At 37.4% G+C, this 12,950-nt stretch overlaps 1 protein-coding gene across 1 annotated transcript in view; it reads left to right on the top strand.

Annotated features, from left to right (window-relative positions):
- The window catches only part of USH2A (usherin), a 1,033,591-nt gene that overhangs the window by 932,296 nt on the left and 88,345 nt on the right, over positions 1 to 12,950 (top strand). The window contains exon 62 of the mRNA XM_069066041.1: positions 12,102 to 12,329. Coding sequence (XP_068922142.1) covers positions 12,102 to 12,329 — 228 coding nt within the window. The remainder of the gene's footprint in view (positions 1 to 12,101; positions 12,330 to 12,950) is intronic.

A 12,950-nucleotide genomic window follows, 5' to 3' on the forward strand; every position in this document is an offset into this window, starting at 1 on the left:
AAAAAATGAATATATTAATAAACATTTCTGCCAGAAAAATAATAACTAGGCAATATATATTTGCATCATAGTCAACAAATATTTGTCAGAGTTTCCTAGCTATCAACCTTAAAATCCTAAAACAATTTCAACCATGTCATTCCCTCTCCCCATTCAGTCAATTGCATTACTTCCTATGGCCTCCAGGATCAAATACAAAACCATGTTTGACATTCAAAGACATTCATAACATAGCCTCTTTTTACCTTTTCTTTCTTCTTATACCTTACTCTCTGCCATATACTCTTTGATCTAGTGACACTGGCCTCCTTGCTGTTTCACAAATAAGACACTCTATTTATCAGCTTTGGACAATTTTTCTCTGAATATCCTCTAACCTTGTAATGCTCTCTTTCCTCATCTTTGACTCCTGGCATCCATATCTTCCTTTAAGTCCCAACTAAAATCCCATCTTCAGAAATATGAAGCCTTTTCCCACCCCTCTTAATTCAATTGACTTCTCTCATAATTTTTCCTATTTATCCTGATTATAACTTGTTTATACATATTTATTTGCTTACCACATCTACTAAATTGTAAACTCCTTGAAGGCAGGAACTGTCTTTTTTTTTCTCTTTTTTGTATCCCCAGCACTAAGCACAGTGCTACTTAATTAATGTTTATTGACTAAATGAAATCTCCTTATCTGACATATATGAATTGGATAGTGGGAACCAGAACATGTCAACTGTCATAAGTTTGTGAGTTTATGGTATTGCTTTCTCAGTATTTCTCCCACAAGTGTCCTTTCCCTGCACTTTCTTTTAATAAAGTTATGTGACTCACAAAGGGGTAAATATGCATACTTTGTAGGTTACAGTGAAAAAAGAAGGAAAAAGTAGATATATGGGTAGTCTATAATTATGTATTTGTCACTGCCTTACAGTTCTACTCCGAGGGAAAAAACATAAACCATAAAGAAATCTGAGCTATTTTAATTACTCAGTACTATCTCTCATTCCCAGAGACCTCTCACATTTTCCTACCTCCATACCTTTGCTCACACTATTCCTTTAGCCTGGAATGCCCTTGGCCTATTCTCCAGTGGAATTCCTACTTTCATTATTAAACCTAACTTTGGTTCCAACTCCTTCCTGAAGCCTTTCCTAACACCTCTTTCAATAATGATCTTCCACACTTAGATCTCACATAACTCTTTTAAAACTTTCTAATGCATTTGTCTGGGAATATTATGCAGTATGTGTTTTATCCCCATAGTTAACAGTAAACTCCATGAGGGTCTACACTGGGCTGATCTAATCTTTACATCTCTTCTAGCACTTAGAGCAATATACTGTAACAGTAGGTACTTACTGAAAGTCCATTGTTGGGGGTGGCTAGGTGGCACAGTGAATAGAGCACTGGCCCTGGAGTCAGGAGGACCTGAGTTCAAATCCAGCCTCAGACACTTAAAACTAGCTGTGTGACCTTGGGCAAGTCACTTAACCCCAACTGCCTACCTTCCCCCCTCCAAAGAAAGTCCATGGTTGATATGAAATCATTTTACAAAAAGTATCATATTATGAATATGTTATGGGGGTAAGTTAGTATCAAAGGGACTGGGTAATTGGGAAAACAATGCTAGAGAAAGGTGCCTAGCATCAAAGAGGAGGTTAGTTATTGTGTATTAATGATTTTGTGACAGACTTACATTGATGAGTGCAATGTTACTTAGGATATTTATGGAGTAAAGAGAAACTATGGAGTTAAACTTCTCCACAACCTTCTAGAGGTTCTCTTGACTAATAAATCCTTTCTCTGTAAGAACATGGCAATTCTCCCTGTCCCCTCACTTATTTTTTCCCAAAAAGAAGATATTCAGCCCTATATACATATAGATATTTAATGATACCTTATCCAGGACTGAATGAACAACTGATTTCTATTTCTGTACTTCTCTGCATAGCGAGTTAAGATAAACTGAATACTTAACATTAACCTTACTAAATACTTATTAAATACCAATTCATGAAAATACTTAACAGATTGACTTGAGTGATCTTTAATTTAAACATGTCACCATCAGTCAATAAGCATTTATTGAGTACCTACTATACTCCAGGTGGGGCAACCAGGTGACACAATAATTAGAGTTCTGGGCGAGTCAGAAAGACTGATCTTTATGAGTTCAAATCCAGCTTCAGACACTTACTAGCTGTGTGACCTTGGGCAAGTTACTTCACCTATTTGCTTCAGTTTCTTCATCTGTAAAATGAGCTGGAGAAGGAAATGGCAAAGCACGTTAGCATTTTTGCCAACAAAACTCCAAATGGGGTCATGAAGAGTCAGATATGACTGAAAAAAATGACTCAACAACAACATTCCAGGTATTAATGATACAACTCAATTACCTTACATTCTGTTGGAGGAGACAGTGTGTAAGAACATATACAAAAATTAGTATGAGGACATTTTAGGAGAGGTTGTGTTCAAATTTAGGAGAACTAGAGGAGGTTTTATGATGGCAGTAGTGTTTGATCTGAGTCTTGTAGAAAACTAGAAATTCCTAGAGATAGTAGAGTGAATTCATTCTAAACATGTGAAAAACCCAATACAAAGGAGAAGGACTGGAAGATGGAGCATTATATGTACCAAACAGATAATAGGTTCTGCTTGATCACAGAATCCTAAGAGTGGAATAAAAAAGAAAAGAATACTGGAAAAATAGGAATGGGCCAGATTTTAAAGATTATATGTATGTGTGTATTTATACATGTGTTTATGTATGTATATGTGTTTGTATATCTGACAGAAGAGTATATATTTCACCCTTGAGGCAAGAAGGGGAACACTAGAATTATTGAGTAGGGGAATGACATGATAAGAGCCACACTTTAGGAAAATTACTTTGACAATTTGACATTAAGATGGATTGGAGGAGGGTGAGGATCAAGGCAAGGAGGGGGCAAAGAGGAGGTCACTGTAATAGTCCAAGCAAGAAGTGACAAAAATATCAATTGGGTGGTGACTCCTTGAGTGGAAAGGAAAGGTCCCATGTAAGATATGTTGCATGAACCCTTTCATTGAAGTATAAGCTTCTTAAAGGCAGGACACACTTTTTCCATATAGGATAGCACATCCTTGTAAGGCTAGAAGAGATCGTAGAGACCATTAATCTAATCACACCTCACCTATGCTATTTCAATATCCTCCTATTTGGTTTCTTTATTTACCTTCTCCAATCCATCTCTAGTCAATGAGCATTTATTAAATGCCTTCTATTTTCTGGGCATCAGTAGGTGCTGAAGTTACAAAGAAAAAAAAATCTCTACCCTCAAGGAAGTTATGTTCTATATAAAAATATATGTTTAAATGGTATTCCTAAATGATAGGTCTTGCCCTTTCACTCCTTTGCTTGAAAAATTCCAGAACTCTCTATTTTCTTTAGTATTTGGCTTTTAGAATAATCTGGTTCCAACCTGTCTTTCCCAGTTTAGCACATATTACTCCCCTTCATGCAATTCATGTGCCAGCCAAACTTCCCTACTCCATATAATATTCCCTTCCTCTTATCTCTATACCCTTTCACTGACTGTCTCCCATGGCAATACATTTTCTCTTTACTTTTACACCTCTTAGAATCCCTAATTCCTTTAAAATTTATTTCAAATTCCATCTTTTATATGAGGCTTTTCTTAATCCCCAAATCACTATTGCCCTCCTCTCCCCCAAAAAACTACTATTTCCTTTTTTTTTCTTAAAGCAATTGGGGTTAAGTAACTTGCCCAAGGTTACACGGTCAGTTTTGTGTGTGTGTGTGTGTGTGTGTGTGTGTGTGTGTGTGTGTGTGTGGGTGTTAAATGTCTGAGGCCAGAACCGATCCCAGATCCTCCCAACTCCGGGGCCAGAGCTCTACTCACTACACCACCTAGTCACCCCTACTATTTACTTTTTATTGAAGCAATGTGGCACAATGGAAAAAGCAAGTCTTAGAGTGATGAAAACCTGGGTTCAAGGTGAGCCTTAAAGGCTTACTGGCTGTATGATCTTGGTCAGATCACTTAATCTCTATGTGGCCCAGGCTCCTCTCTAGTCCTAAAAATTAAAGATAAGGTGCAATTCCCATTTGTAGAGAGTTTCCTCATCAGCCTTTCTCAATACCAATAAAATCACAGGTCTGATTCCTCAACATTCCTGTTGATTTAATATATATTTTGTATTTACTTAATTTTGTACAAAATTTTCCCCTAAATAGAATGTAAACTCCCTGAAGGCAGGGATTATTTTTTCACTCTCTATTCCCAGTATGTAGCATAGTACTTGGCACATAGCAAATGTTTAATAATTCTTGCAGAATACATAAATGAATGACTGAAATAACATCCTCTTTCTACAGATAAGAAAACTAAGGCCCAAAGGTGATATGACTTGACCAAGGTCACATACCTAAAGAAAGAGAGAACTGGGTCTAGAACTTTTAGTGCAATATTAGACACCACCTTCTTCCTTTGTATCGTTTTCCAGAGTTTCTGGTAAAATTTGTCATGTATAACTAGTATTCAGTACATGATGTGATTTGACTGTCTCCTTGACTATTTTGTCTCTCCCTCTCAACATTGGCATTTTTACTATTTTTGAATGTTAGCCCAGCATACACTTAGCACATATGTAGTATTCCTTAGACCTAGAGACATCTAGCAGTGTGCAAAAGGGATATTTTCCTCTATTTTCTCCTAGCTTTTGGTCACATTTTGTGGAAATCCATGTTTATGTAGTAACTTTGAGTATGTTTGCCGCAATGAGACTTTGTTCTGCCAGCTTAGGGATATAGGTAGGAGGGGGAGGCAGGGATGAGCATGATTATAAGTTTGGCAGGAAAAAGCATTGGGAAAGGAAGTAGAGGCCACACTGGTGAAAACTCTGAGGGTATGTTAAACTTTACAGAATGGGAAAATGGAATGTGTTTCTGTGTTAAGTAGAAGCCCAGATCACTATGGAAAATCACCAAATGTGGATTATTTTCTCAAGAGTAATAAATAGTTGAATGTTTTAAGATAAAGAAGCATTAGATATATATATATATTTTACTAAAATTCTAAAAGTAACTTAATGAATGGGGAGGAAAAATAGTTCCATTGTAGTAATATCTCAAACTGTTGGTCCACCACCCTGATGTCTATGAGAAGACTATATGTTATTCATCTGCCAACATTTTAAGATCAGTAGAATTTCTGATGCTGTGCAAAAAGCAAGGCAGGTAGCTGAATATAGCCTGTTCAGTGCATGAGCTTTGAGACTATTGTAAATGAACCCTACTCCAGTTTCACATGGTTTAATTTTCTATTCTAAAGCCAAAATTTAGGCTTTTGTCCACAGCAAGTTCCCCAGTGTCTCATTGTGCCAAGGGGAAATACTGCTCCATATAAAACAAGGCAAAAGTTTCCTTACCAGTCCAACTGAGGGATGAGTGAGTTGGTTGTATTTAACCCCTGGTTCCTCACAAGCTCCCTCTGGGCAAAAAGAGACATTTCATGTGAGTTATACCTTGGGTGTTTGGCACTCACTCTAACTGAGCAGTCAAAGGGAGCCCAGTCAAGCATTCAGGATTTATAAGCCGAAACTCACTCATACAATGAGGATCCTTGGGGAAGGGAGGATTGTAAGTGAAATGCAGACTGAAAAAAACATTTTGCTGTGCAATTTAGAGACCAATAAATTCAAAATGATTGGTTTTTCCAATTAGAAAATGCATACATACACAGATGTTTGTATGTACATGTACATATGTGGGTATGCATGTGTGTGCACACGTCATGTGGATGTGCCTACATGTGTCTGTGTATGCATACACCTATTTGAGGGTAGGGATGTGTGTGTGTGTGTGTGTGTGTGTGTGTGTGTGTGTATAAACAGTGCTCCCCCTGGTGACCATGGAGGATGGCATTGTCTCATCATTTCATTGCATTTAAAAAAGAAGAATCATTCCTAGGATCCTAAGTGTTGAGGAAGGTGGCATCTTCTCAAATATACTACAAAGTCCAGAGTAAAAGCTCGAGAAACTGCTGGATCATCAGATCAATAGATTCAAAGATGACTAGGGTGTGTGGGTTTATGCAGTTTAAACATTTGTTCAGGGAGTCTGCCTGAGCAGACTTTTATTGACACCTACAGATCAATGCTAATTTTTGATCATTTTCAACCTACAAAAACCTCTTGACCCCATGGCCACCTTAGGGGAACTTCAAGTCGTCAAAAGCAATCAGAGCAGATGATGTAAAATTGTCAGACTGCTTAAGACTCCAAGTAGTCACAGCTGTCCCCGGGAGCAGGACTGGGAGGCTAGCAGATAGGCCTAAGTTGCCAGCAGAGTCCCTCCCTGGCACACAATTTGCCATATCCTGATGCCTTTTTACTTCATGAAATGATAAGCTGATTTGATGCCCTAACTCATTTGACTCTTGTGCCTAGAAGTTCAAAACAGAACCAAATAAAAAGAAAGCTAAGCTTGGTGAAAAGATTGAATTGATGAAAACTAAATGGTTGCAGCTTATTAAAGTAACACCACCTTTTTTCCTTTTCCATCATTATTTTCTAGTGGCTGTCCTCTGATGGACTGTCAAACAAATGTGACAGCTTAGGTTAACAGTGAACTGTATTTTGTCTCAGAACAAAAAAAAAAATCCAGAATAAAGATACAGGATGAGCAAAGAGAAAAAAGTAGGACAAGTATAGAGTAGTAGACTAGAGGATAAAAAGGCTTGAGGAAGAAAGAATATTGCACATGAGAACTCCATTGAAAAGATGGGATGGAAGAAAGAGAGGGAGGTAAAGCAGAGATAAATAACAGCAATGGAGAGGAAGAAAAGAGGTTGGAGGAGATATTAGAGTTTGAAAATCTTCATGCTGGAAAATCATAATTAAAAAAAATAGAAGGTATAAATATCAGTTTTTATCTTATCATAGTTTCCAGGGCAAGGGGAAGGGAAAAAGATATGCAAAATATCATCACTGTAAAAGAAAGGCTATGATGATACTTTTATGGACTAAATGCCGGGTCAATTTTAAGAGGAAAATCAATCAGTGGAAGGAATCAATCAGTCAAACTCAGTTATCTGATGTGATATAGATGAAGTGACCAGTAGTGAAACGGATTTTCCCCCCTACTTTTCAGTTAGTCTTTTTGGCATTTTGTAAAACCAGCCTAATTTACTTCTAAATAAAACTCCCTTTTCCCTTATATTGGGATTATGTCAAGAATTCAATTTACATGGGATGTTTTATTCCTTCTAAAACAGTCCATCCTCTGGCAAGATATGTTTTCATCATTTTTTTTTTACAAAGTTGCCACTAATCTGCATTTCATATGCAATTGGCTAAAAAGGAAAACCCACAAAGCTATTACTTAAGTGTAAAAGTTAAAATTGCATATGTGTAAGAGGTGATCCTTTAACAAATGCATGTTTTTGTGTAACTTTCAAGAAATAAACATCTTATTTCAGGAATTGTGTTTTATTCTTAATATACATTTTGAATTTTGAGAAGTTTTATTTTAAAATCACAATAACCCATAAAAATGTAAAATATAAACCAAAATCAACAGAAGAGCTGATTTCAATTGCATTTTATGCCAACATGATTTCAGCGCCAAATCTCAATGCCAGACAAGAACTTAAACTTGAATCCTGAAGCGTAACTTGCAGTTCATAATTTTGTAGTAGGTGGTGTGTAAGGTTGGGGCCAGGGCAGTTGGAATGCTTCTACTTTCAAGGATCTAAGCCATAAATGTTTATTAAAAGAATCTATAATGAAATCAGTTTTGTTATTTTTTTAATGGTTGCCTTGAGTATGTTGGAAGAGTGAATGCAGGCTGTTAATCATTAAGTACTCATGTTACAAAAAGTGTTTGATAGTATTGCCATCTAGGGGCTGAACGAAATTCTCAGCCCTGAAATAAACTGTAATTGAGCAGGTGCTGCTATTGACAATATACATATGTTTTTGCTTTATAGCCCACATGCTTTTCATGTTTCTTATGACAAAAGATATCTCTAAATGTCCCCTAGCAGCCAACCCTTTTTTATATATAATCTGTTAGAGGTGATTACTATTTGTATCAGAGCTTATGCTTTTTTGGCACCAATTACTGAATAGTCCTAACAAAGAATTATACTTTTTTGCATTATTAATCTTGCCCATGTTTGCCCTGTTTCACAGAAAACGAATCGTTTATCAGAAAAGTATGTTTGTAATCGGGACTTGTGGCATCTTCACATTTAATATTCATTATGGTCATTCCAGCTCTGTTCTGTATTTATCTAAAAGACCAATCCAGTGTTGTGGAGAAATAACTATTTAAATATTTATCATCTAACTTTTAATATTTAAAAAAAGAGAAATTAATATTTCTGTAAAATTTGTTGCAGAGTCTGGTTGCTTAGCAAATGTTTAAATATTAAAGAATTCCAGGGGTTGGCATTTAACAGTTTAATCAGACTTATTGAAACAGGGAAATTGGCTTCACAAATTTTTGCTACATAAAGAAAATTGTATTTTTCTCTACCTGTGTTTAATAGCTAAATAAGAAACATGAACACAATAATTCAAACCCCTAAGTATGTAGAAATGGTATTCTGTAGTTTTGCCTAAATCAACCTGGTGGAAAAATGGTTCACTTTGCTTTGATGTACCTTTTATTATAAATCATTTGGACAAATTGTTATACCATATATCTCTAAGCTAAGGAGAATCACCTTAAGGTAAAATATAGACACACATATTTTTAGCCAGATGTTGCTCCTATTTAAAGCTGTAACTAGCAGTAACTGTGCCTGTAGCAAAATGAGGGTGCAGTTGCCTTGGAAAGGCGTTGCTTCTCCTGGGAGGCCATCCCTCACTCCCATGGCAGGTACAACCCAGGAGAGGGGTATTACAGTGACAGGAGGCAGAGCAGCTAGGGCTATGAGATCGGGTATGGAGTTGTTAGTCACTGCAGGAGGAAGTGTGCCCTCCAAAGTAGGAAGAAGCTCGTGCATTTTGACACCCTGTGACAAAGCCCCATTTGCCCCACACTGCTACCCAGTCCTATAAAAGGAAGTCCCCCCAAGACAAGAGGGATGAGTGATGACCCCTGATCAGCACACTTAAAGCTCCAGAAATCCCAAATTAATCCCATATATCATGACTGTGAACACCATTAACTTAGTTATAACTCATTCTTAAGTAATTTATGTAAACTGTGTGTATCAAGAAACACAAACACACACATATATATGTGTGTATGGGTGCATATAATATACATACATAGACCTATAAGTGAAAACTGATCCATTTGTGATAGACCTGCCAATTACTTGACTCTTTTGCTTAAATATCATCAGTTATCTTGCCTCCCTATAAAAGCATATGACCAAAGTTCATGGACAATGTTTGTGTACCCCCAACCTCCTGTCTAGAGAACAGGGTTGATTTATCTTCTGAACAGGAAAAAGAAAAAAAGCAAAAGGGCCAAGCTAATCTGTCAGCTCTCTCCTATAGACCACAGAGAAGAGTGCCACCTTTGGTGAAATTCCTTCTGAGTTCCAATCAGCCAATTATTGTAGAGTTACTGAAAAACAGCCTAGAGATTGCTATGTTCTTTAAACAAGGTGTGAGTGTATATGGGCATTCATTATAGAAGAGGAAGATATGCTCATTTCAACAGAGGGGAATCCATAGACCCCCCTCACCAATGAATGAGTCAATGAATGAACAAATTAAAAAGCACTTGTTAAGGGATTACTATTTATAAAGAAATGTGCTAAGCACTGAAGTTATATATAGAAAAGCAAGCCAGTCCCTGCTCTCAAGAAGTCCATATACTAATAGAGGGAGACAACACATATTATAGGTTTAGGTTGTAAGTCAGATGGAAAGACAAAGGGGTCCTTAGGGTCCAGAGACAAAGTGGATTGTAATGCATCTTCTTTAACATATTTCAAATGATAAAAATAAAATTATATTTCTTTCTCATGTTGAACCTTTTGAAAGTGCTAAGGACTTTGATGGGGAGAACTTTCTTTTCCAGTTTTCAGTAGCTGTGGCTAATGAGAAGTCAGGCTGCAGCATCTGAAGAAGAAACTACAAAGTCATACTTCCACAAGGGTTACTTCCCTGGGTAATGGCTGGTAGTGGGGAAAGAGAGGAAGGCTGAAGGGAGAGGTTGATATTCCTAGAGCTCTTAGGCATACCTGATGGAAGCAGGTGAAACAAGGTGGGAATGGACAGCGAGCCTCTTCTTTACTAGTTGCTCCCCTGAAGGATCACCACAGTGTCTTGCCCATTAAAATGTGACCTCCTTGAGGACAGGGAGACAGTGGTTTTTTTTATTTCTTTGTTGTTTGTGTTTTTATTTTACATTTTTGTGTGTAATTGACATAATGTAAAGTTTCAGTTGGAAAGTTAGATCCCAAGGGATCTAAATTTGGGAGGAGCTGAATCTAAGGTCATGACTGAATTTCAGAGTTTTTCCTCTTAAAAGTGAGAATTTTTGAGATTTCCTGAAGGGGAAAAAGCAGAATTGAGGGGAGAAGAAGAAAATAGTGGGTTCTTCACCAGATACATGGAACAGCAGCCCCATGACTATAGTGGCTGATGGCAGACACATCTACACGTTTTTCCTCAAAAAAAAAGAGGGGGTAGATCAAAGCCCTCCTGTGAGACCACCAGAAGTGAAAGCTAGAGAGAGGTAGGAAATACACACACACACACACACACACACACACACACACACACACACACACACACACACACATATATATATATATATATATATATATATACATATTAATGTAAGGAATCTCCCGGTGTCTAAAGAGCTGACAGACAGGAGGAATAAAGGCATTCCTTATCCCACTCCCGCCCATTCAGGTGTGTGTGATTGGCATCTGATTCTAATCATGATCTTTTATTCTGTTAAAGACTTTATCTGCCTGATCCAATCTAATTTCTCATTAACACCTGTGATTGCCCCTTTCCTTGTATTTCCTTGTGCTCCATGGTTTGCGGCATGAGGGTGCAAGATAGCTATAGAACCACATAGGAGAGAGTGACCTTTCCTAGTACAAGGTTAGAATCTCAGCCCATTGTTAGAGAACGTTCACTCTCTAATTGGGTTAAGGGGGATACATAATCATAAGCCATCCATATATTTCATAACTATACTTGCTAGGACAAACTTACTAGGAACTGGGAATCTTTTAAAATCTACTTCATCAGACATGAGCCTAATATAGGATTATGTTTAATCCTCTTTGTTTAGCACAGTGCCTTACACACAGTAAATGATTAATAAATAGTTGTTGAGTCACTGTAAGAACCAGAATGGAAGAAGGCCCAATAGTCTGGAGGGGCACTACAATTCCCAAGGCTCTTGGGTTCTGGATCATGAACTGTCTCCACAAGGAGAGTTCCAGGAGGAGGTGATCCAAGAGATAGCAATGATTTGGCCCATGTGGCACATGCTAACTCCTGTCTCTCTCAAGATGATGCTTCAAGTAGGCTAAATTGCCCCATGTGACAGTAACTTGATCAAAATTATTGTTGGTGTTGGTAGTGGTGATTGTGGGCCCATCTGCACAGGGTTTGTTTCCCCTGGATGATGTCTACCATAGACCAGGCTAGAAGCAAAGAGAATCATCTCTACTTGTTCTTTTGTCTATAATTTAGATTTTTAAAGAAGAGTTAGGGATACTCTTGGTATTTCCCTAGCTTTTAAGGATGACCTGGAGGGTCAGTATTCCACATGCCTACAAAATTTGTGTAGGTACCACTGTCAAAGTTGTGAATACTAGTCTGAATAAACTATTGGTCTGGTACAGCACTTTACTTGTATTTCTATCTTGTAAGTTTTTTTTAATAAAGTTAAGAGCTTTGTTTACTCTGTACTCTCTAAATACCCTGTACCACACAGCCTTCTATCATATCCACAAGGGAGGTTCAATAAACATTGCTTGTTAATGATGATAATGAAATGACTACCGTTCCCTTGTGTGCTTTTGCTAGATGATATCATTCAGTGAATGACCTTCAGATAATGATCACCAGTTTCCAAAAGGAGCATCATTAATTATTTATTTCTATTCCAGGGAACAAGGCACCAGGCTCACCTTTTTGGGTTAGAGCCATTCACAACCTATCACATTGGCGTTGTGGCTGTCAACCGTGCAGGAGAAGTGTCAAGCCCCTGGACCCCAGTCCACACCTTAGAATCTTCCCCAAGTGGACTGAGCAACTTTACAGTGGAAAGGAAAGAGAATGGACGTGCTTTGTTACTTCAGTGGTTAGAGCCTATTAGAACCAATGGTGTGATTAAGGTACTATTTTCTCATAGAGTCAGAGAGTTAAAGTTGAAATGAATAGCGGTAACTCATGTATTTAGCACTTTAATTTTATTTTTATTTTTTTTATTTTTTAACAACACTATGAGGAAGATAGCAAAAGTATTTTCCCTATTTTACAGATTAGGAAATGCTTAGAGAGCCTAAGAGATTTCCCTGTTGTCAACTAGCAAGCGTCAGAGTCGAGATTAGAACCCAAGGCTCTCCTGTACCCATATATTTTCACCTCCTCTCAGTATACCATTCTAAGATGACTCCTTATGTCATGAACTGATAACTATGGGATTAACTCTTTCATCATATGCTGTTTTCCCCTGTTAGTTTCTCAGGATATACCATTGTTCTCTCTAGAGTCACTTAACTATAGAAGAGAGAGAGAAACATCCTGAATCTCCTTTCACAGTTATCATTCAAGAAATGGCTAATATATACTTCTAGAAGAAAAAGAATTTTAGCAATTAAAACCTAAACGTGACTTTATTACATCCATGAGAGTTAGATACCTTGAGTCTACTTCCCAGAGATTTTTTTGAGCTGATGGGCTTGGGTAATGATAGGTACTGTTCACTTTAAGAGGAATGAGAGGAAACAATAGGG

This window comes from Petaurus breviceps, unplaced genomic scaffold, assembly GCF_028583685.1.
Source record: "Petaurus breviceps papuanus isolate PSGF00001 unplaced genomic scaffold, PetGlider_PUasm1.0 90702, whole genome shotgun sequence".
NCBI classification, from domain to species: domain Eukaryota; kingdom Metazoa; phylum Chordata; class Mammalia; order Diprotodontia; family Petauridae; genus Petaurus; species Petaurus breviceps.